General features: G+C 48.0%; 1 protein-coding gene across 1 annotated transcript; it reads right to left on the bottom strand.

The window, feature by feature from the left end:
- Positions 1 to 4007: 4007 nt before the first annotated feature.
- LOC120928139 (gastrula zinc finger protein XlCGF17.1-like) lies at positions 4008 to 24256 on the bottom strand. Its single transcript, XM_040339252.1, has 2 exons — positions 24169 to 24256; positions 4008 to 4822 (listed from the first exon to the last, which is right to left on the bottom strand). The coding sequence occupies exons 1-2, from the start codon at positions 24254 to 24256 to the stop codon at positions 4008 to 4010; spliced, it is 903 nt and encodes a 300-aa protein (XP_040195186.1).
- Positions 24257 to 24275: the final 19 nt, after the last annotated feature.

The following is a 24275-nucleotide window of genomic DNA, read 5'->3' as shown; positions in this document are numbered from 1 at the left end:
CGTAGCGTACAGGAGATACGCTACGGCAGCATAAATGTGCGCCGCTGTCTGTGAATCAAGGCCATAGTATGCAGTAAAAAATATAAAATAGAACTCCCTAGATCAAACTGGGTGGGTTATCTAAAGTCCCATACACATGATCAAACTTTTCGACAACAGCGGTCCGATGGACGTGTTTTTTCGGACAATACGACCATCTGTATGCTCCATCAGACAATTGTTTTCGGTCTTTCAACGGAAAAATGTTTGCTGTGCATGCTCTCAAACTTTCCGGCAACAAATGTCTGATGGCGCATCATTCGATCGTGCGTACACAAGTCCATCGGACTAAAGTCCAAACACGCATTCTTCGAACCAATGCTAAAGATCAGACAACAATAGCAGAAGTTGCCCAAAGGGTGGCGGTAAAGAGCTGAAAAACCACGTGGTTTGGTGATTTTGGGCTGAGAAAGTTCTGCTGTGTATATGCATACCAAGTTCACGGTCAACGCCCCATCGGACCAAAATCCACGGAAAAGTCAGATGGAAGTCCAATCGTGTGTATGAGGCTTTTGCAGAGAATCCCCTCGGAGCATCCTTTGATCCCCTCAGAGCATCAATTGCAACGTTTCGAGGCCGCGCAGGACCTCTTCGTCAGGCACTGTGCGGCCTTGAAACGTTGCAATCCTTGTGATGTTTTCACTGCATTAAACTTTTGGACGTCTTGTACGATCCGCGGTGTGCTGGCGAATATGTTCGTATGATTTGTTGTTCCAGTTCCCAGCTGGTGATCGCTTTAGCACCCATTTTTGCACTTATTGGCTGTTTTTCCAGGAAGGTGTGCGATTGGAATATTAACTAAGAGGGTCTCTGTCATGTCATGTCTATGGGTCCCTTATTGTACTATAACCCATCCTCCTCCACCTCCTGACCTGTACTGGGAAATATCCGGGCTGTGATTGGTGAAGACAATACAGCTGTTATCAACAATGGCCCAGATTCTCGTATCTGGGCGTAAAACTGTGCAGGCGTAACGTATCTGGTTTACGTTACGCCGCCGCAAGTTTTACAGGCAAGTGCTTTATTCACAAAGAACTTGCCTGTAAAGTTGCGGCGGCGTAGCGTAAATCACCCGGTGCAAGCCCGCCTAATTCAAATGAGCCGGGTAGGGGACGTGGAGCATTTAAATTAGGCGCGTTTCCGTGCCGAACGTACTGCGCATACGCCGTGCGGAAAATATCCCAGGGTGCATTGCTCCAAATGACGTCGCAAGGACGTCATTGGTTTCGACGTGAACGTAAATGGCATCCAGCCCCATTCACGGACGACTTACGCAAACAACGTAAATTTTTAAATTTCGACGCGGGAACGACAGCCATACTTAACATTGGTTGCCCCTCATATAGCAGGGGCAACTTTACGCGGCGCAAATCTAACGTAAACGTCGTAACTTCACTGCGTCGACCACGCATACGTTCGGGAATTCGCGTATTTTGCTAATTTGCATACTCGACGGGGAAAACGAAGGAGGCGACACCTAGCGGCAAAAAAAAAATTGCATTTAAGATCCGACAGCGTAAGAGCCTTACGCCTGTCGGATCTAATGGATATCTATGCGTAACTGATTCTAAGAATCAGGCGCATAGATACGACGGCCCAGATTAGGACTTACGACGGCGTACATTGCGTTGCGCCGTCGTAAGCCCTTTGAGAATCTGGGCCAATATTGTTCTATGGGTGTGATTTGTAGGAAGATTCTCTACAGAGGCTCCTATTCATTCACAAAACTGAAGCACAGCAAACACTCTTTACTAGGCTTCAGTGATGTATAAACACAGAAGTGATCAGTACCAATCTCTCACTGTATGCATTCAGGAGGGGGCTGGTTAACATGACACATGCCAACCCCATGCACTCTCCATCCTGAACACTGCACTGATCTCCAACCCCAGCAGAAGCTGCAGCCAGCAAGTGGGGGAGGAGGGGAAGTTGACCAGCAGCACTGCGAGGAGGGGGCTCTGGGGCATCTGTAGGAGGATCCAGCACAGGGGGGAGTTTCAGGGATGTATTTAGACATTTTGACCTTCCTGTGGCTCCACTGCAGCAGCTGAAGCCGTTTGGATGGGAGAGAAGAAGCCAGCAGCAGGGGAGCCACAGGTGGATCAGAGCTGCGGGGGAGGGGGGTGCTGTGGGGGATGTTAGAGCTGCGGGAAGCCATCTTAGAGAACAGGCAGAGGAGCTGTGGAGTCGATGAAAGCTCAGGAGACCAGATAGCAGGGAGTAGAAGGGAGTAGATCCATAGCAGTGAAAGGGTTAAAGTGTCACCAATGGGCCGATTTTTAATAACCAAAGTTTTTCATATTTTCAGTGGCACACACAATTTTTAGGATGGTATCTGTAACGGAACCCCAAATGGGACAGGGGTTAAAGCTGTTTAGGATAAGGCAGCTATCGACACTCCACAATCCGGCGAACACGACCCATACAAATTCCCCCATTAACGAGATACACATCTCTGTTTGAGGTTCAACAGGAATACAGCTCTTTATACAGTTTAGGATACTGCAGTAACCAAATGAACAATGACCCAACTCCACCCACAACATCACACAATTTACATGAGCTAATTAACTACAGCTGATGACTCATACACCTGACCTTTAGGCTGTCTTTTTATTTTTTTCATTTAAAGTGTATTTTGTGCGTGTACTCGAGAGAGGAGCCGGACTGCAGGAGTTGGGAGTAGGCAGGCCTCCCCCAGAGGCAATCTGCCACCTTTCTCCATGCCCCGGGTGGCAATGGTGGGTGTGTGAGGGGGTCCTCCCACACAGCACGCCCTACCTGCTCCGCTTTGAAGCCCAACGGGGCAGAGGAACTCCCTATAAGGGAGTGAGACGATCTAGCCCGCTCAACCAGCCCCGTTAGTCCTTCGCCTCTCTTTTAAGAGACCGCATGGTCAAAGTGCGTGCATGTTAACCCAATTTTGAGTGCGTGTAAGTGTGGTGGTTTTTGTGGGAGGGGGTGGGCGTACTAAGCGCAGGCTTACCTCGCATAGCACACCCACCGGCACACATTTATCATCAATAGACCTTCACACAATACAGGGTCAATTGGCACAAGCACAAGCCACAATGAAAGACCCATAGAAGCTATCCTAGATTAATTTACATCACAACAGACAGACAGGTGGGCAGCAGTCCAAGACATGTCCATTATTTTCTGGCTCAATTTGTGCCCAAAAGTGACTCCCGTTACAGTATCTATTTACTCAGCACAACCTCATATTTTACCAAAACAATGAGGTAAAATATTGCATCTTTACCCTTTATATCGTTCAGTGTGCACTGTACTGAGTATGATCTCGGGTATTGGTATGAATCCTGCCGGATGAAGGAAACTAAGGAGTCTACTTGTAGAAATTCATTGGATGAATGAGACAAGCATTCAGCTCAGCCTTGAAAAATTAGCACTGTATTTTAATGACACAGTGATTTCCTATGATGGTGAGGTCCATCTAGTGGCCATAATACGGTATTTTCCTGAAATACCTCCATCAGTATAAATAGTGCAATACGACTTTACAGCTACTAGATTAATCCAATGATCATATGACATAAAACATGGCCAGAACTTGTCACAGCTGGGTGAGTGCCGGTAAATGTAGTGCAAATAGACCTCTAAGTGTTTGTGAAATCTTCCACCACAAAATGTACTCAGCCAATGAAAGGTAATGACTCAATTTTTATTTTTCTACTGCTATCAATGGCCAACACGGTACAACACATCATCCATGTCTATGATGATCTTTGATCTCCTTATGAACCGTTTCTTACATGATGAAGTTCAGCCATGGAGTATATCTGAGGTGTATATCAGGGAGTGCTTCTTCCCCACATGAGAGCTGTGATGTCCAGCAACATTCATATAGAAGACATTTCCCGCACTCAAGGCACTAATACACCTCAAGGGTTGTGTGGGATCCCTGGTGTACAGGAAGACAGGACTTCAGTGAGGAACAATTCCCTCACTCAGGACAGGAACGTGACTTCTCCTCCCATGTGAGATCTCTGATGTCTGCAAAGATTGGACTTATCTGAAAAACATTTCTTGCACTCAGGACAGGAATATGGCTTCACCCCTGTATGCGATCTCTTATGTCTGTAAAGATTGGACTTATCCGAAAAACATTTCCCACACTCAGTACAGGAGTACGGCTTCTCCCCCGTGTGAGATCTCTGATGTCTGTAAAGATCGCACTTCCGTGAAAAATGTTTCCCACACTCAGGACAGGAATATGGCTTCTCCCCCGTGTGAGATCTCCGATGTGTGTAAAGACTGGAATTGCGTGAAAAACTTTTCCCACACTCAGGACAGGAATATGGCTTCTGTCCCGTGTGAGATCTCTGATGTATAATAAGGTTGGATTTATCTGAAAAACATTTCCCGCACTCAGAACAGGAAAGTGGCTTCTCCCCCGTGTGAGTTCTCTGATGTGTGTAAAGACTGGACTTTCGTGAAAAACATTTTCCACACTCAGGACAGGAATACGGCTTCTCCCCACTATGAGATCTCTGATGTGTGTAAAGATTGTACTTCTGTGAAAAACATTTCCCGCACTCAGGACAGGAAAGTGGCTTCTCCCCCGTGTGAGATTTCTGATGTCTATAAAGATGGGAAAAATTTAAAAAGCATTTTCCGCACTGAGGACAGGAATACGGCTTCTCCCCTGTGTGAGATCTTTTATGCACAGTAAGACCAGATTTAAAATGGAAACATTTCCCACACTCAGTACAGGAAAACCTCTTATCTGTTGGAAGGACGGCACCGTCCCTCACAGTCTGAGGTTCCTCAGGATAAGAGGAATAGGATGGTCTGGCACCGTCCCGCACAGTCTGAGGTCCCTCAGGATAAGAGGAATACGATGGTCTGGCACCGTCCCTCACAGTCTGAGGTTCCTCAGGATAAGAGGAATACGATGGTCCGGCACCGTCCCGCACAGTCTGAGGTTCCTCAGGATAAGAGGAATACGATGGTCCGGCACTGTACCGCACAGTCTGAGGTTCCTCAGGATAAGAGGAATACGATGGTCCGGCACCGTCCCGCACAGTCTGAGATTCCTCGGGATAAGAGGAATACGATGGTCCATCTACACTGTGTGGTGCCGGATGGACATTTGAGGTAATCGGGTTTTCTCCTGGACTATACTGTGTGATGTCCTCATCTTCTACTTTACAGTCTGGAGACAAAGTGAGACAATCCTCTGAGGTTTTCCTCATCTCCCGTCCATCTACTAAAATAGAAATACAAAGATTATTACTAGACATGAGCAGATTGGTTCCCCTAAACCAGGACTCCGCCCACATCAGGCAGCTTTGTCTCTGAGGATCTTACAATTCCCCCCTCAAGGTAACTAGTAAATGGGTGTTTAGTTGCACACATTTGCAAATACATGTGCAAGCTGCAGGTCCCGGCAAGATACCCTGTATCCTGCAGACCCTGGCCCGGATTCAGAAAGGAGACACGACAGCGTATATCTACGTATACGCTGTCGTATCGCTGAGTGTGCGGGGTTGTATCTATGCGACTGATTCATAGAATCAGTTACGCATATATTTCCCTAAGATCCGACCGGCGTAAGTCTCTTACACGTCGTATCTTAGGCTGCATATTTACGCTGGCCGCTAGGTGGCACTTCCGTATATTTCCGCGAGGAATATGCTAATTAGGTAGATACGCCGATTCAGAAACGTACGTCCGCCCGGCGCATTTTTTTACGTCGTTTACGTTCGGCTTTTTCCGGCGTAAAGTTACCCCTGCTATGTGAGGGGTATCCTATGTTAAGTATGGACGTCGGTCCCGCGTCGAGTTTTGAAAATGTTACGTCGTTTGCGTAAGTCGTTCGCGAATAGGGCTGTACGTAAGTTACGTTTACGTCTAAAGCAATGACGATTTGCGGCGTAATTTTGAGCATGCGCACTGGGATTCTTTCACGAACGGCGCATACGCCGTTCGTAAAAAATGTAAAATACGCGGGGTCACCATTCATTTGAATAAAACACGCCCACATCATTCCCATTTGAATTTGGCGGGCTTACGCCGGACCACAGACGTTACGTCGCCGTAACTTAGGGCGCAGGTTCTTTCTGAATACGGAACTTGCGCCCTATTTTCCGGCGGCGTAACGTATCTGAGATACGTTACGCCCGCCAAAAGATACACCAATGTATCTGAATCCGGGCCACTACTTCTAACTTTTAGGAGTCCCCATAGTGGGAGCACATGCATTCTGATGGATAGTCGGAGGGCAGATGACTGGAGGGAGAACACCCCTCCATAACCACTTCCAGCCCAAGGACGTCATATGACGACAGTGGGGTAGATTCAGGTAGATTTGCTCAGTTTTTACGGAGGCGCAGCGCACTGTTTTGCCGCTGCGCCTCCGCAAATTACCTGCGCTACCCTTGATTCACGGAGCAGTAGCTCCGTAAATTGCGTGAGCGCTCCGGCAAAATGCCCGGCGTAAGCGCGTGCAATTTAAATGATCCCGTAGGGGGCGTGGATCATTTAAATTAGGCGCGTTCCCGCGCCGAGCATAGTGCGCATGCTCCGTCGGGAAACTTTCCCGACGTGCATTGCGGTAAATGACGTCGCAAGGACGTAATTTGCTTCAAAGTGAACGTGAATGGCGTCCAGCGCCATTCACGATTCACTTACGCAAACAACGTAAATTTCAAATTTCGCGCCGCGGGAACGCCGGGTATACGTAGCCTTACGCAAAAACCGACGTACGCAAACGACGTAAACTGCGTACGCAGGGCTCGCGTAGGGTTGTGAATCGGCATTAGTATGCAATTTGCATACTATACGCTGACCACAACGGGAACGCCACCTAGCGGCCTGCGTAAGAATGCAGCCTAAGATATGACGGCATAAGGAGCCTTATGCCTGTCATTTTATAGGCTGCAGTCGGCGTATAGAGGTTCCTGAATCAGGAGCATTCGATACGCCGGGGCAAGTAAGCAATTGCGCTGCGTAACTATGGTTACTCAGACGCAATTGCCCTTTGAATCTACCCCACTGGGAATATCTGAATGATGGGTGCAGCTACAGGCATCATTCAGATATCCTTGTTTTCAGTCGGGGATTCTGTGCACCATAAGAATGATCATAGCGGTAGTTCCACCGCTTGATCGTTCTTACAGGTGACGAGAGTTGACATCCCCCGCCTGCCGCCATCCGGTGCTTCTCCGGGCTCTCCAGTGCCATTGGGGGCACCCAGAGAAAGAATCGGCCGCCGCCGCCGGATGACGACTATATGAGATTTCCGGTGATGGTCATCACGTCCGGCCCGCAGTTGTAAACAAAGCTGCGATCGCAGCTGGTAAGCATGAAATCGTGATTTTATTGACCCCACATCTCTCCATAAAGAGGACATGTCACAAACAATTCCTATGACATTCCCTGTGATAGAAATAAAAGTGATAAAAAAAAATGTAAAAGAAAGTGTAAAAAAAAAATTAAGTAAAAAAAAAAAAAAAACACACATTAAAACACCCCTGTCCCCAGTAGCTCGTGCTCACGAGCAAACGCACACGCAAGTTCCTGCCCACCATATGTAAACACCATTCAAACCACACCACATGTGAGGTATCGCCGTGTACGTTAGAGCGCGAGCAACAATTCTAGCACTAGACCTCCTCTGTAAATCTAAACTGGTAACCTGTCAAAAAAATGTAATTGCCGCCTATGGAGATTTTTAAAGTACCGAAGTTTGGTGCCATTCCATGAGTGTGCACAATTTTAAAGCGTGACATGTTGGGTATCTATTTACTCGGTGTAACATCATCTTTCACATTATACAAAAAAATTGGCCTAACTTTACTGTTTTTTTTTTTTAAATTCATGAAACAGTTTTTTCCCCCCAAAAAAACGCATTTGAAAAATTGTTGCTCAGATACCATGCGAGATAAAAAGTTGCAAAACCTGACATTTTATTCCCTAGGGTGTCTGCTAAAATATGATGGAAAATTGTTATCCATACTTCCCGTAATTTTCCTTTCCTGGCTCTGCCTCAGGACAGCACAACCTCGGGTCAACCCTGCACCTTCACCCCGTATAGGACACCCCTGTCTAGAGAGATAAAAGGCAGGCAGTACCTGGTGGAGGTGTTCTTATGAATGGCTTGCGATGGCCCAGGGAGGGTGTGTGCTGTCCTGAGGCAGAAGCCAGGAAAGGAAAATTACGGTAAGTATGGATAACAATTTTCCAGTTTCCTGGCTCAGCCTCATGCCAACACAACCTCATGACCTAACTAACACACACCAAGAGAGAGAGAGAGGAGAAGGAAGAGGGCACGCAGATATTGGATCCACCCCGTCATTGCTGGTCGGGAAGAGAGAGGCCAATTTTGGGTCATGTACAATGACCTGCATGACCATGAGGAGAAATTTCTGGACTACACCAGGATGTCCATAAAAAGGTTAGTCAAAATTATCTGGATTCATGCTTTTTGACATTGTACCTTTCCATGTCCACTAAAAACCCCATTTATCTTTAACCCCTTCCCGACCGCCGCATGTACATATACGTCGGCAGAATGGCACGGACAGGCACATTGGCGTACCTGTACGTCCCTGCCTAGACGTGGGTGGGGGGTCCGATCGGGACCCCCCGCGCGACTTGCGGCGGTCGGGTCCCCTCGGGGAGCGATCCGGGACGACGGCGCGGCTATTTGTTTATAGCCGCTCCGTCGCGATCGGTCCCCGGAGCTGAAGAACGGGGAGAGTCGTATGTAAACACGGCTTCCCCGTGCTTCACTGTGGCGCTGCATCGATCGAGTGATCCCTTTATAGGGAGACTCGATCGATGACGTCATTCCTACAGCCACACCCCCCTACAGTTGTAAACACACACTAGGTGAACCCTAACTCCTACAGCGCCCCCTTGTGGTTAACTCCCAAACTGCAACTGTCATTTTCACAATAAACAATGCAATTTAAATGCATTTTTTGCTGTGAAAATGACAATGGTCCCAAAAATGTGTCAAAATTGTCCGAAGTGTCCGCCATAATGTCGCAGTCATGAAAAAAATCGCTGATCGCCGCCATTAGTAGTAAAAAAAAAAAAAAATAATTAAAATGCAACAAAACTATCCCCTATTTTGTAAACGCTATACATTTTGCGCAAACCAATCGATAAACGCTTATTGCGATTTTTTTTACCAAAGATATGTAGAAGAATACGTAACGGCCGAAACTGAGGGAAATTTTTTTTTTATATATGTTTTTGGGGGACATTTATTATAGCAAAAAGTAAAAAATATTGCATTTTTTTCAAAATTGTCGCTCTATTTTTTTTTATAGCGCAAAAAATAAAAACCGCAGAGGTGATCAAATACCACCAAAAGAAAGCTCTATTTGTGGGGAAAAAAGGACGCCAATTTTTTTTGGGAGCCACGTCGCACGACCGCGCAATCGTCTGTTAAAACGACGCAGTCCCGAACTGTAAAAACACCTTGGGGCTGATTTACCAAGCCTTTACTCCATGACTCATGGAGTAAAAGCAGGAGTAGCAGCCGTTTTGCCATTTACTAAAGAAATACGCTGCTAGTGCAGTGTATTTCCCTAGTTACTAATGTGCTCCGTGCGCCCAGGAGAGGGTGCATTGTGCACCAGTACAGACCTGGCGCACGGCACATTAAACTGTAAATTGCGGGGGTTCGGGCGGGAGTTTATTAGGGGGGGAGGTGGGGGGATGCAGGGGAAGTGAAGTGACATGTGTTTTGAAGTGTTTGGCGGGCCGAATTGAAAGGGAAAGTGTTTTTTGAAAACAGATCGCTTGCACAGTGCGCCTGAACCTCGGGAGGTTCATTTGCATACTGGGCATGCGCAGAGAGAAAAGTCAGGGATTCCCGTGCGCCTTGTCAGTACGCCGTGAAAATCTTGGTAAATACCAAGCGGCGTACCCGTGAATGCGCTGCGTGACGCGGCGCACGGGAATCTCCGAGCTGTTTTCAGCCCTGAAGGGGAACTCCGCGCCAAATTTCAAACTTGAAATCGGCGCGGGTCCCCCTTCAGGGCTACATTAGGCTCTTAGGCTTGGTCCGGAACGTGAGGGGTTAAACCCGCGCCAATTCGGCGCGGGGGTCCCCCCCAGATCCAAACCAAGCCCTCATCCCAAGCATGCAGTCTGGCCCGGACAGGAATGGGGGCGGGGACGAGCGAGCGCCCCCCCCCCTCCTGAGCCGTACCAGACCGCATGCCCTCAACATGGGGGAGTGTGTGCTGTGGGGGAGGGGGGCACTGCCCCCCCACCCCACAGCACTCTTGCCCCCATGTCGATAGGGACAAGAGCCTCTTCCCGACAACCCTTGCCATTGGTTGTCGGGGTATGCGGGCGGGGCTAATCGGAATCTGCGAGCTCCCTTTAATAAGGGGGCCCCCAGATGCCGGCCCCCCACCCTATGTGAATGAGTATGGGGTACATCGTACCTCTACCCATTCACATGGGGGAAAAGTAAAGTAAAATAAAACACCACACAATAAAATATTTTATTAATCTGCTCCGGAGCCCCCCCTTTCTTCTTTAGCTCTCTTAGAAGGGGGGGTTTCTTCTCTCCCGATCTTCTGCCGGGACCCTGGGCTTCGGTGATTTCTGCCGGGGGAGGGCGCCATCCCTCGGTCCTCTCCGGAGCCTTCCGCCGGATGCCCCCACCCCATTTAAGCTCTTTTTCATTAGGGAGGGGCATCCGGACTTCGGGGTCTTCTGCCGGGGGATGGCGCCTATCCCCCGGTCTTTCCGGTGCCTTCCGCCAGGGTTCCGGTCTTCCTGGTCTTCTGCCGGGGGTGCGCCAACTCCCCGGTCTTTTCTCTGCTCCCTCTTCTGCCTGGCTCCCCCGCGGAGCCAGGGCTTTCTTCCGTCTTCTTTCTTCTCTCTTCCTTCTTCTGCCTGTCTCCTCCGGGAGCACAGGGCTTGTCTGCGCTGTCCTCTCCCTTCTCTTCCATTGGATGTTGACACGACGAGGTTCCGCGCTGACATGCCGTGTCAGCGGCGGGCATGGACTTATATAGGGTAATGCCACCATGTGACCTCAACCCATGTGACATCACATTCCCTGGGCATGATGGGAATGTGATGTCACATGGGTTGAGGTCACATGGTGGCATTGCCCTATATAAGTCCATGCCCACTGCTCAGACGGCATTCCAGCGCCGGACCTCGTCGTGTCAACATCGAATGGAAGAGAAGGAAGAAGACAGCGGAGACAAGCCCTGTGCTCCGCGGAGGAGACAGGCAGAAGCGGAAGGCATCGCAGAAGCCCGGAGAGTGGCGCCCTCCGGCGGAAGACACCGTACAAGCCCGGGACCCTCCCCCAAAGGCAGGAGCCTCCCTGGTGAAGGGGGTCCCGGTGAATTACGTCGCTGAAGACGGGGGTGGGGTGCCAGTGCACCCCCCCCCGCAGAAACCGTCGTGGAAGCCCGGGACCCTCCCCCAAAGGCAGGAGCCTCCCTGGTGAAGGGGGTCCCGGTGAATTACGTCGCTGAAGACGGGGGAGGGGTGCCAGTGCACCCCCCCCCCCGCAGAAACCGTCGTGGAAGCCCGGGACCCTCCCCCAAAGGCAGGAGCCTCCCTGGTGAAGGGGGTCCCGGTGAATTACGTCGCTGAAGACGGGGGAGGGGTGCCAGTGCACCCCCCCCCGCAGAAACCGTCGTGGAAGCCCGGGACCCTCCCCCAAAGGCAGGAGCCTCCCTGGTGAAGGGGGGTCCCGGTGAATTACGTCGCTGAAGACGGGGGAGGGGTGCCAGTGCACCCCCCCCCCGCAGAAACCGTCGTGGAAGCCCGGGACCCTCCCCCAAAGGCAGGAGCCTCCCTGGTGAAGGGGGTCCCGGTGAATTACGTCGCTGAAGACGGGGGTGGGGTGCCAGTGCACCCCCCCCGCAGAAACCGTCGTAGTAGCCCGGGACCCTCCCCCAAAGGCAGGAGCCTCACTGGTGAAGGGGGTTCCGGCAGAAGATGGCGAAGCCCGGGGCCTAATGGGGTGGTGGTGGGGGGCCCCGGCAGAAGACCCCCGGCTGACTAATAAATTAATTTATTCATGTGTGGTGTATTATTTTTTTCCATTTTTTTCCCCAGGTGAATGGGTAGGGGTACAATGTACCCCCATACTCATTCACATAGGGTGGGGGGCCGGAATCTGGGGACCCCTTTATTAAAGGGGTATCTCAGATTCTGATAAGCCCTCCGCCCGCATACCCCGACAACCAACGGCCAGGGTTGTCGGGAAGAGGCTCTTGTCCCTATCGACATGGGGACAAGAGTGCTTTGGGGTGGGGGGGCAGTGCCCCCCTCCCCCACAGCACACACTCCCCCATGTTGAGGGCATGTGGTCTGGTATGGCTCAGGAGGGAGGGGGGCGCTCGCTCGTCCCCACCCCCATTCCTGTCTGACCAGACTGCGTGCCTGGGATAATGGCTTGGTTTGGATCTTGGGGGGGACCCCAAGCTATTTTTTTTTGCGCGGGTTTAACCCCTTATGTTCCAGACCAAGCCTAAGAGCCTGGTATGCACCTGGAGGGAACCCACCTTATTTTTTTTTTTTGGGGTCTGGAGTTCCCCTTCATGAACAGCGATCTGTCATTTACACATGTCAGTCCCACCCCCCCCTACAGTTAGAACACACCCAGGGAACATATTTAACCCCTCCCTCGCACCTAGTGTTAACCCCTTCCCTGCCAGTGGCATTTTTAGAGTAAGCAATGCATTTTTTACAGCACTGATCGCTAGAAAAATGCCAATGGTTCCAAAAAAGTGTTCGATGTGTCCGCCATAATGTCGCAGTACCGATAAAAATCGCTGATCGCCCCAATAACTAGTTAAAACAAAAAAAAAAAATATTTTGTAGACGCTATAACTTTTGCAAAAACCAAACACTAAACGCTATTTGCGATTTTTTGTAACCAAAAAGATGTAGAATACGTATCGGCCTAAACTGAGGGTTTTTTTTAGTTTTTACAATATATATTTTTGGGGATATTTATTATAGCAAAAAGTAAAAATAATTTTTACATATGTGGGCGGGACTTACGCAAGTCCCGCCCACATATATAAACATCGTTCAAACCACACATGTGAGGTATTGACGCGTGCCTTAGAGCGAGAGCAATACTTTTACCACTAGACCTTCTTTGTAACTATAAACTGGTAACCTGGAAAAAAAAATAAAAGGTCGCCTATGGGGATATTCACGGAATTCATTTTGGCCCCATTGCAGGAGTGTTTCCAATAGTAAAGCGTGACATGTAAGGTATCTATTTACTCAGTGTAACATCATCTTTCACATTATCCCCAAAAATTGGGCTCACTTTTGTGTTTTGTTAATTTTTAACCACTTGAGCCCGGACCATATTTCTGGTCAATGACCGGGCAAGTTTTTGGGATTCAGCACGGCGTCGCTTTAACTGACAATTGCGCAGTCGTGCGACGTGGCTCCCAAACAAAATTGGCAACCTTTTTTTTCCCACAAATAGATTATTAAATGTGCGTGTTTACTTCTGTCTTTAACACCTCCCCTTCAGGCTGGAAAGCATCAGATCAGGGGAAACAAAAAAAAAAAAAAGCTCTCATTCCATTGCAGCTTGGTTCCTACATGTGTGATGAACTGAGCATGCTCAAACACTTAGAAAAAAATTATCCTTTCTTTTTAAAAGGTGAAAAACACTCCTTGGATGCTCATAGAGCGTGGTTTGGGTTAATTGCAGGTGTGCCCAATTACAAGCTCACCCAAACTAGAGACTGCAATTTGTTCATGTGATTTCAATTGCTTCATTACTAGCACTGTTATAAAAAGCAGGGATCGATCAGTCCTCAGCTGCCCTCAGAAGGGGCAGGCTGGCAGAAATGCTGTTGCTAAACACAAATGTGGTTTGTTGCATGGGTTTTGTTTTATTTTGCCAATGGTTTTGGTTTATTTTTAAATGATGTTCACTTTGATGTATTTGTCTATGTGGCCTTATTTTATGAAAAATGTGTGAAGCTATGGTTGTTTAGAATTTTGAAATGTATTTTTGTTTGTGTTCTTTTTTCGCTTTCCTTGTTTTGTTGACCAATAAAAATTACTTTAAAATTGTTAAGTTTGTCTTTTGTTACTTTTTCATGCTACATATGTTGACAGCTGCAGCTGAAATCGGTTTGGGCCTAACAAATTATGTGTGTCTAAGCTTCTTTCCTGGTGTGTAATCATGAAATGTTTGCCATGTTTATTCCCCATGACTTTAAAGACAAAAACTGGTAAGTATTTTATTTTTTCTGCAGTGGTCCTCAGCCCTCAAGTACCCCCGACAGGACATGTTTTGTGGATTTCTCTTATCAAGAATTGCTGTCCAGACTGTATTTTAAAGCACATGTGCAAGATGAAGGAAAACCTGCAAACATGGCCTGTGGGGGGGGTTTGCTATTGGTGGACAGGCTTGACGTGCTGATTTACAGCACTGTGCTTAAATCTAGCGCAAGGCAATCCTATTCAAATTGTGGGTGTTTGAGGGAAGCCAAGTGAGTGTTAGAACCCCTGCTTTGTGTTTTTTTATTTTTGTGTTGAGCTTTGTGTCCCTTTTCTTAAAATTGGCTTCACTTCCTGTCACACAGCTGAACAGGAAGTGAGGTTAAAACCCTACCAGTGTCATTTCTTGGGGACACAGGTCAATCTAACTAGTGTCCCCATTAAGCAAATTGCACTCCAGCACTGCTGTGTACACCCCAAATCATGGGTCTTCAAACTACGGCCCTCCAGTTGTTCAGGAACTACAATTCCCATCATGCCTGGTCATGTCTGTGAATGTCAGTGCATTACAAGGCCTCATGGGATGTGTAGTTCTAAAACAGCTGGAGGGCCGTAGTTTGAGGATCCCTGCCCCAAATGATTATTTAGTTTGGGGTTTAGTAAAGGCAAAGCCACTCTGCAGTACAAGCATAGTTGCTGAAAATCAGAGAGGAAGCACTGATGGTTTTAACATCCAATCCTGTAGAAGCAAAGTTGTTTTGTTTTCTTTCTTCCTTGCTTTGCACTTGTAGTGCAAAGTGGATTTGCCTTTAGTCAATGGACCCCAAAGTCCAAGATCCCTAATAATTTGGGGTGTACACAGCAAAATGCTAGAGTGCAATTTACATAATGGGAAACTATTTAGCTTGATCTCTGTGTCCCCAAGAAAAGATATTAGTAAGGTTTTACCCTCACTTCCTGTTTGGCTATGTGACAGGAAGTGAATGAATTAGAAAGGGTGAAGACACCTCACAAATGTTGTCACTATCAGGGGTGCAGACATCCCCAAAAAATGAGCAGATAATACTTATTTGCAAATTAATAATTTTTTAGTTAACATTGGGTGGGGTGCTCTAACACACACATTCCTACATATTAGCAACGCTCTATCCTGGCCTATTGGCATGGTTATATTTTTTGGGGCTCTCAATAAAACTCTATGAAATTTGTGCTTAAACTAGAACCAGGGGCGGACTGACAACTCATGTGGCCCCTGGGCAATAGAAGATTATGGGGCCCCTCTGGCTTACAGATGACCACCACGCCAGGAGGTAGTGCAGAGGCGGGCAGCTAAAATCTTGGGATATTCACATTAAAAGCATGTCATTTTCGGACATATCAGGGACAGATCTAAAAAAAACACAGATTTTTACATACTGTCCCTGGTTTTACTGAGCCTGGCAACCCGGATGGGGCCCCCTAGTGGCATGGGGCCCTTGGGCAGTGCCCGAGTGACTCAATGGTCAGTCCGCCCCTGACAAGAACTATAATCAACCAGTTTTCTTTTCTTTAATTTTGGATAGAGTGAGGGAGGGTTATAGGCCCTGTCAGTTTATTTTGTATTATCTGTGTCCAATTGGGGAGATTTGCCTTCACTTCCTGCCCCATAGCCAAACAGGAAGTGAGAGAAAAACTATGCTAATTAACCACTTCCCGCCCAGCCTATGGCCGATTTACGTCCGGGAAGTGGTTACACAATCCTGACAGGACGTCCTGCAGGATTTCATGCCGCACGCGCCTGTGGGGGCACGCAGTGCGGCGATCGGTGATGCGGGGTGTCAGTCTGACACCCTGCATCTCCGATCTCGGTAAAGAGTCTCTCACGGAGACGGAGACTCTTTACCACGTGATCAGCCGTGTCCAATCACGGCTGATCACGATGTAAACAGGAAGAGCCATCGATGGCTCTTCCTCACTCGCGTCTGACAGACGCGAGTATAGGAGAGCCGATCGGCGGCTCTCCTGACAGGGGGCGTTCGCGCTGATTGTTTATCAGCGCAGCCCCCCCTCGGATCACCACACTGGACCACCAGGGATGCCAGGGTGTGCAAAAACAAAAAAAATATAGAACAAAAAAACAAAAAGCAATAAAAAATAAGAAAAAAGATGCCAATCAGTGCCCACAAATGGGCACTGACTCGGAAAATCAGTGCCACCCCACAGTGTCCATCAGTGCCACCCCACAGTGCCCATCCATGCACAGTGCCCACCTATCAGTGCCCACCTGTGCCACCCATAAGTATCCATCAGTGCCACCCATAAGTGCCGCCCATCTGTGCCGCCCATGAGTGCCCATCAGTGCCGCCTATGAGTGCCCATCAGTGCCGCATAGCAGCGCCGCCAATCAATGCCACCTCATCTGTGCCGTCAGTACTACCTCATCGATGTCCATCAGTGCCATCTCATCGGTGCCCATCAGTGCCGCCATATCAGTGCCCGTAATTGAAAGAGAAAAACTTATTTACAAAAAAATTAACCTAAAAAAATAAAAACTTTTTTTTGTTTCAAAATTTGCAGTCTTTTTTTAGTTGTTGCGCAAAAAAAAAACCGCAGAGGTGATCAAATAACAACAAAAGAAAGCTCTATTTGTGGGGGAAAAAGGACGCCAATTTTGTTTGGGTACAGTGTTGTATGACCGCGCAATTGCCATTCAAAGTGCGACAGTGTTGAAAGCTGAAAATTGGCTTGGCGGGAAGGTGCGTAAGTGCCTGGTATGGAAGTGGTTAAGGGAATCCAGTGCCCCCCCAGAACTAGTGTGTGGGTCCCCTGAAAATTACTGGGCGGGGTTATACAAAAACAGGGTGTGACCTTGACAGGAAGGGGTGGGTCATTTTTCTATTAGGAGGTGCAGATATGTAGTCAGGCCTAGGGCAGAACCAAACCTAAATATACTACTGCATATTAGGGCTTATTTAGACCGGAACCGATTTACAGCGTGTTTTTATATTGTGGGAGGAAACCCACGCAGGCACAGGGAGAACATGCAAACTCCATGCAGATGCTGTCACGGGCGGGATTCGAACCAACGACTCTTTTGCTGCTAGGTCAAAGTGCTATACACTACACCACTGTGGTGAACGAACATGATTGCAGCTGAAAGCATGAGAACTTTTATTTTTTTTTTCAATACCATGCTTTCCAGCCTTATTGACCCCGCCTCTCTCCATAAAGAGGACCTGTCACACACTAGTCCTATTACAAGGGATGTTTACATTCCTTGTAATAGGAAGAAAACTGATCATTTTTTTTTTATTTTTTTATTTCAGTGTAAAACATTATAAAACTAAATAAAAATAAATAAGAAAACCCCAAAAAAAAATTTTAAAGCGCCCCGTCCCGACGAGCTCGCGCACAGAAGCAAACGCATACGCGAGTAGCGCCCGCATATGAAAACGGTATTCAAACCACACAAGTGAGGTATCGCCGCGATCGTTAGAGTGAGAGCAATAATTCTAGCCCTAGACCTACTCTGCAACTCAAAAAATGCAACCTGTAGAATTTTTTAAACGTCGCCTATCGAGATTTTTAAAGGGTAAAAGTTTGATGCCATGCCACGAGCGGGCGCAATTTTTAAGCGTGACATGTTGGGTATCATTTTACTCGGCGTAACATTATCTTTCACAATATATAAAAAAATTGGGCAAAATGTATTGTTGTCTTATTTTTTAATTCAAAAAAGTGATTTTTATCCAAAAAAAGTGCGCTTGTAAGACCGCTGCGCAAATACGGTGTGACAAAAAGTATTGCAATGACTGCCATTTTATTCCCTAGGATGTCTGCAAAAAAAATATATAATGTTTGGGGGTTCTGATTAATTTTCTAGCCAAAAAATTGTGATTTTCACATGAAGGAGAGAAGTGCCAGAATTAACCCGGTGGGCAAGTGGTTAAAGTACTCATGGCTATAAAGAATAGAGTCATTGCTCATTAAAAAAAAAAAAAAAAAAAAAAAGGGGGTCCCTCCAAATTAAATTACCAGGCCCTTCAGGTCTGGAATGGATATTAAGGGGAACCCCGCCGTAAAAACCCCCCCAAAAAATGGCGTGGGGTCCCCCCAAATATCCATACCAGACCCTTCAGGTCTGGTGTGGATTTTAAGGGGAACTCCACCCCAAATTGAAAAAAAAAATGGCGTGGAGTCCCCCTAAAAATCCACACCAGACCCTTATCCGAGCACGTTGACCTGGCCGGCCGCAGAAAAGAGGGGGGGACAGAGTGCGGCCCCCCCTCTCTCCTGAACCGCACCAGGCCACATGCCCTCAACATGGGGAGGATGTCCCCATGTTGATGGGGACAAGGGTCTCATCCCCACAACCCTTGCCCGGTGGTTGTGGGGGTATGCGGGCGGGGGGCTTATCAGAATCTGGAAGACCCCTTTAACAAAGGGGACCCCCAGATCCTGGCCCCCCCCCCTATGTGAAATGGTAATGGGGTACATTGTACCTCTACCATTTCACCCCAAAAAAAATGTCAAAGTGTTAAAAATGACAGTAGCCGGTTTTTGACAAATCTTTTAATAAAATCTTCTTTTCTTCTTTCCTTCGGGTTTCTTCCGCTGCTTCTTTCTTCTCGTTCACATCTTGCCCGACGTGTTCTTCTATCTTCTCCGTCCGTCCTTCAGCCTTCTGGTCCCGCATCTTGCCCGTTGTCTTGTCCTGTCTTCTTCTCCGTCCGCCTCCTCGTCCGCATCTTGGGTCTTCTGCGGTGTTCTTCTCGTCCCCGGACCCAGCGTTTGAATTTGATTTGGCCGCCGTTTTCCCGCTCCTGGGACCCGCCCCCCTCTGACGCCACAAGTAAACTCCTTAGAAGGTCATGTGCGTCAGAGGGGGCGGGGTCACATGAGTGTGACACGGCGGGAACTTCTTCTCCGGGCGGCGCGATTGAAATTGAATTCCCCCGCTGTGTGACGCTCTGCGACCCCGCCCCCCTCTGACGCACATGACCTTCTAAGGAGTTTACTTGTGGCGTCAGAGGGGGGCGGGGTCACATGAGTTTGACACGGCGGGAACTTCTTCTCCGGGCGGCGCGATTGAAATTGAATTCCCCCGCTGTGTGACGCTCTGCGACCCCGCCCCCCTCTGACGCACATGACCTTCTAAGGAGTTTACTTGTGGCGTCAGAGGGGGGCGGGTCCCAGGAGCGGGAAAACGGCGGCCAAATCAAATTCAAACGCTGGGTCCGGGCACGAGAAGAACACCGCAGAAGACCCAAGATGCGGACGAGGAGGCGGACGGAAAAGAAGACAGGACAAGACAACGGGCAAGATGCGGGACCAGAAGGCTGAAGGACGGACGGAGAAGATAGAAGAACACGTCGGGCAAGATGTGAACGAGAAGAAAGAAGCAGCGGAAGAAACCCGAAGGAAAGAAGAAAAGAAGATTTTATTAAAAGATTTGTCAAAAACCGGCTACTGTCATTTTTAACACTTTGACATTTTTTTTGGGGTGAAATGGTAGAGGTACAATGTACCCCATTACCATTTCACACAGGGGGGGGGTCAGGATCTGGGGGTCCCCTTTGTTAAAGGGGTCTTCCAGATTCTGATAAACCTCCCGCCCGCATACCCCCACAACCACCGGGCAAGGGTTGTGGGGATGAGACCCTTGTCCCCATCAACATGGGGACATCCTCCCCATGTTGAGGGCATGTGGCCTGGTGCGGTTCAGGAGAGAGGGGGGGCCGCACTCTGTCCCCCCCTCTTTTCTGCGGCCGGCCAGGTCAACGTGCTCGGATAAGGGTCTGGTGTGGATTTTTAGGGGGACTCCACGCCATTTTTTTTTTCAATTTGGGGTGGAGTTCCCCTTAAAATCCACACCAGACCTGAAGGGTCTGGAATGGATATTTGCCGGGAACCGCACGTCTTTTTTTTTTTTGTTTTTTACGGCGGGGTTCCCCTTAATATCCATTCCAGACCTGAAGGGCCTGGTAATTTAATTTGGGGGAACCCCTACACATTTTTTTGTTTGTTTTATGAATGAATCCCTTTAGAATTGTCAGAGCCGACAATTCATTATAGCCGCGTGTGAATTTTTAAATGACTTTTTTCCTTCTGAATGTCACTTTGTGCAGGGGGAGTTCTAAGTGCGGGAAAAATGCGCTATTTCACATGCTGACATTACACCCCCCCTAGGTACGAAATTTAAAGGAATATTTCACTTTTATTGTTTCACTTTAAGAATTATTAATTTCACTGCTCCCGAAAAAACGGCCGTTTTAAAAAATAAAAAAAGCATTGATACATGTTCCCTGGGACAGGACTGAGGTCCCCAAACACTTTTTAGGACAAAACTTGCAGATTAGCCTTTAAAATGAACACTTTTGATTTCTCCCATAGACTTCTATAGGGAGTTCGGCGCGGCTTTACATATTAGTTTCAATGCGCCGGCTGCTACGCTGGTTCATGCGCCCAATTAAGCCTCCACCCGGAGTACTAATTAATGCATGAACCAGCGCAGCGCACATAGCTTAGTAAATCAGGCCCCTTGGGTCTTTAGGCAGCATTATGGTCTGGGGCTTAAGTGGTTAATAACAGCTTTGATGAGTTGCTTGAACTACTCAGCAGTAGATTGCAGAAGATGGACACCTACTTCCGCAATAGTATACCCGCTGTGGAGCGATTTATTATCACACCCGAGGTAATTTTAAAAATCTTTTTCAAATATATCATGCTGATATACGTCTCTTTTTAAAAATTGTTCAAAACTGATGCTCTATTCTTGCCAATAGCGCCAAAAGAAAAAAAAAAAAAAACAGAGGTGATGAAAAACCAAAAGAAAGCTATATTTTAGTGACAAAAAGGACGCCAATTATGTTTAGAGCCACGTCGCATAACCGCGCAATTAATTGCAAAAAAAAATGGCCGGGTCCTTCAGCTGACTAGGTCCGGGTCTGGTTACAGACTATTGCATGTATTAACAAAAACAAAAAGTGCAGCGCTAAACTGAAAATGGAGTGAAAATGTTGCCAAAATCACATAACAAATGGAAGCGAATTTGGCCAAGGACTATAGAAAATGTGAATGGGAATTCACTCAGCATGAGGACAATGTTAATAATGGGGTGGATTCAGGTACGAATTGCGCCCTCTTACGGAGGCGCAGCGTACCGTTTTAACACTGCGCCTCTCCATAAATTACCTGCGCTACGCTTCATTCATGAAGCAGTAGCTACGTAATTTGCGCGGGCGCTCGTTAAAACTGCCCGGTGTAAGGGCGCGTAATTTAACCACTAGCCGACCGCGCACCGTCATTATACGGCGGCAGGTCGGCTCTCCTGGGCGAGAGCCCGTAGCTCTTTGAGCCGCCACTAGGGGGCGCGCGCTCGCCCCCGACTCCCGCCGGGCACACGCGATCGCTCATTACAGAGCGGGGACCGGGAGCTGTGTGTGTAAACACACAGCTCCCGGTCCTGTCAGCAGGGGAAATGCTGATCTTCTGTTCATACAATGTATGAACAGAGGATCAGTGTTTCCCCTAGTGAGGCCCCCCCCCCCCCCACAGTAAGAACACACCCAGGCATACTTAACCCCTTCCCCGCCCCCTAGTGTTAACCCCTTCACTGCCAGTGGCATTTTTATAGTAATCCAATGCATTTTATCGCTATAAAAATGCCAATGGTCCCAAAAATGTGTCAAAAGTGTCCGATGTGTCCGCCATTATGTCGCAGTACCGAAAAAAAAAATCGCTGATCGCCGCCATTACTAGTAAAAAAATAAAAAAATAAAAAAATACCCCCTATTTTGTAAACGCTATAACTTTTGCGCAAACCAATCAATAAACGCTTATTGCAATTTTTTTTACGAATAATATGTAGAAGAATACGTATCGGCCTAAACTGAGGAAAAAATTTTTTTTTATATATTTTTGGGGGATATTTATTATAGCAAAAAGTAAAAAATATTAATTTTTTTAAAAATTGTCGCTCTATTTTTGTTTATAGCGCAAAAAATAAAAACCGCAGAGGTGATCAAATACCACCAAAAGAAAGCTCTATTTGTGGGAAAAAAAGGACGGCAATTTTGTTTGGGAGCCACGTCGCACGACCGCGCAATTGTCAGTTAAAGCGGCGCAGTCTCGAATCGCAAAAAGTGCTCTGGTCTTTGGGCAGCAATATGGTCCGGGGGTTAAGTGGTTAAATGATCCCGTAGGGGGCGTGGATCATTTAAATTAGGCGCGTTCCCGCGCCGAGCGTAGTGCGCATGCTCCGTCGGGAAACTTTCCCGACGTGCATTGCGGTAAATGACGTCGCAAGGACGTCATTTGCTTCAAAGTGAACGTGAATGGCGTCCAGCGCCATTCACGATTCACTTACGCAAACGACGTAATTTTCAAATTTCGCGACGCGGGAACGACGGGTATACTTAGCATTGGCTGCGCCTGCTAATAGCAGGAGCAGCCTTACGCGGAACCAGACGAACGCAAACGACGTAAAATGCGTACGTAGGGCGTGCCTACGGTTGTGAATCGGCGTTAGTATGCAATTTGCATACTCTACGCTGACCACTACGGGAACGCCACCTAGCGGCCATCGTAAGAATGCAGCCTGAGATACGACGGCATAAGAGCCTTATGCCAGTCATATCTTAGGCTGCAGTCGGCGTAACGAGATTTCTGAATACAGAAAAGACGTTACGCCGGCGCAACTAAGCAATTGCGCTGCGTAACTATGGTTACGCAGACGCAATTGCTTACTGAATCCACCCCAATGAGTCCATACGTGTGTTACCAAACAGGTGGATGGAAACACTGACCAGGTGCAATGAACAGTGAAAAGTTCAGTGAACAAATGGAGAAAGTTCATGGGTATGCTTCACAGTGGAAAGAAAAAACACTTCACAAGTAATGCCAATTTAGATAATCATGGCTTGTCTGTAGCGATCTTCAAGATATCATATAGAGGATGGGTACTCTTACCAGCTATGGTGGACTTGCATGTTAGTACTAACATCAAGTCAGATAAGGCAGGGTGGTCACAGCGGACCCTGGGCTCTGTGCGGATGGCTCTGCGGGATGGTCACTCCAGCTTGAATGATGGGACCGATCGGGTCAGATACCTCTCTCAGGAACAGGAACCCGGATGGACAAGGCCAAAGATCAGAAAGGCCACACTCTTGTTCACTGAACTTTTCACTGTTCACTGCACCTGGTCAGTGTTTCCATCCACCTGTTGTTTGGTAACACACGTATGGACTCAGTGGCCCAGGTTCAACAAGCAATTGCGTCTGCGTAACCATAGTTACGCAGCGCAATTGCTTACTTGTGCCGGCGTCTCGAATGCTCCCCGATTCAGGAACCTCGAGACGCCGACTGCAGCCTAAGATATGACTAGCATAAGGCTCTTATGCCAGTCATATCGTAGGCTGCATTCTTACGATGGCCGCTAGGGGGCGTTCCCGTAGTGGTCAGCGTATAGTATGCAAATTGCATACTAACGCCGATTCACAACCCTACGCGAGCCCTGCGTACGCAGTTTACGTCGTTTCCGTTCGTCGGGTTCCGCATAAGGCTGCTCCTGTTATTAGCAGGGGCAGCCAATGCTACGTATACCCGTCGTTCCCGCGTCGCGAATTAAAAATTTAACGTCGTTTGCGTAAGTGAATCGTGAATGGCGCTGGACGCCATTTACGTTCACTTTGAAGCAAATGACATCCTTGCGACGTCATTTGCCGCAATGCACGTCGGGAAAGTTTCCCGACGGAGCATGCGCACTACGTTCGGCGCGGGAACGCGCCTAATTTAAATGATCCACGCCCCCTATGGGATCATTGAAATTACGCGCGCTTACGCCGGGCGTTTTTCAGGAGCGCCCACGCAAATTACGGAGCTACTGCTCCGTGAATCAAGCGTAGCGCAGGAAATTTACGGAGGCGCAAGTCGTACCTGAATCTGGACCATTATTAACATTGTCCTCATGCTGAGTGAATTCCCATTCACATTTTCTATAGTCCTTGGCCAAATTCACTTCCATTTGTTATGTGATTTTGGCA

Source organism: Rana temporaria, chromosome 2 (genome assembly GCF_905171775.1).
Source record: "Rana temporaria chromosome 2, aRanTem1.1, whole genome shotgun sequence".
Lineage (NCBI taxonomy): Eukaryota > Metazoa > Chordata > Amphibia > Anura > Ranidae > Rana > Rana temporaria.
Note: the sequence above shows the minus strand (reverse complement) of the source record. Positions and strands in the feature narration are given on the sequence as shown.

Bases quoted from the DNA above. Each gene is read 5' to 3' on its own strand.
- LOC120928139 (XM_040339252.1), bottom strand. From the start codon at position 24,256: ATGGAAGTGAATTTGGCCAAGGACTATAGAAAATGTGAATGGGAATTC. The intron at 4,823-24,168 runs GTACGACTTGCG...ATCCTGAGGAAC, and splicing joins TAATAATGGTCCAGATTCAG to CTCAGACTGTGAGGGACGGT.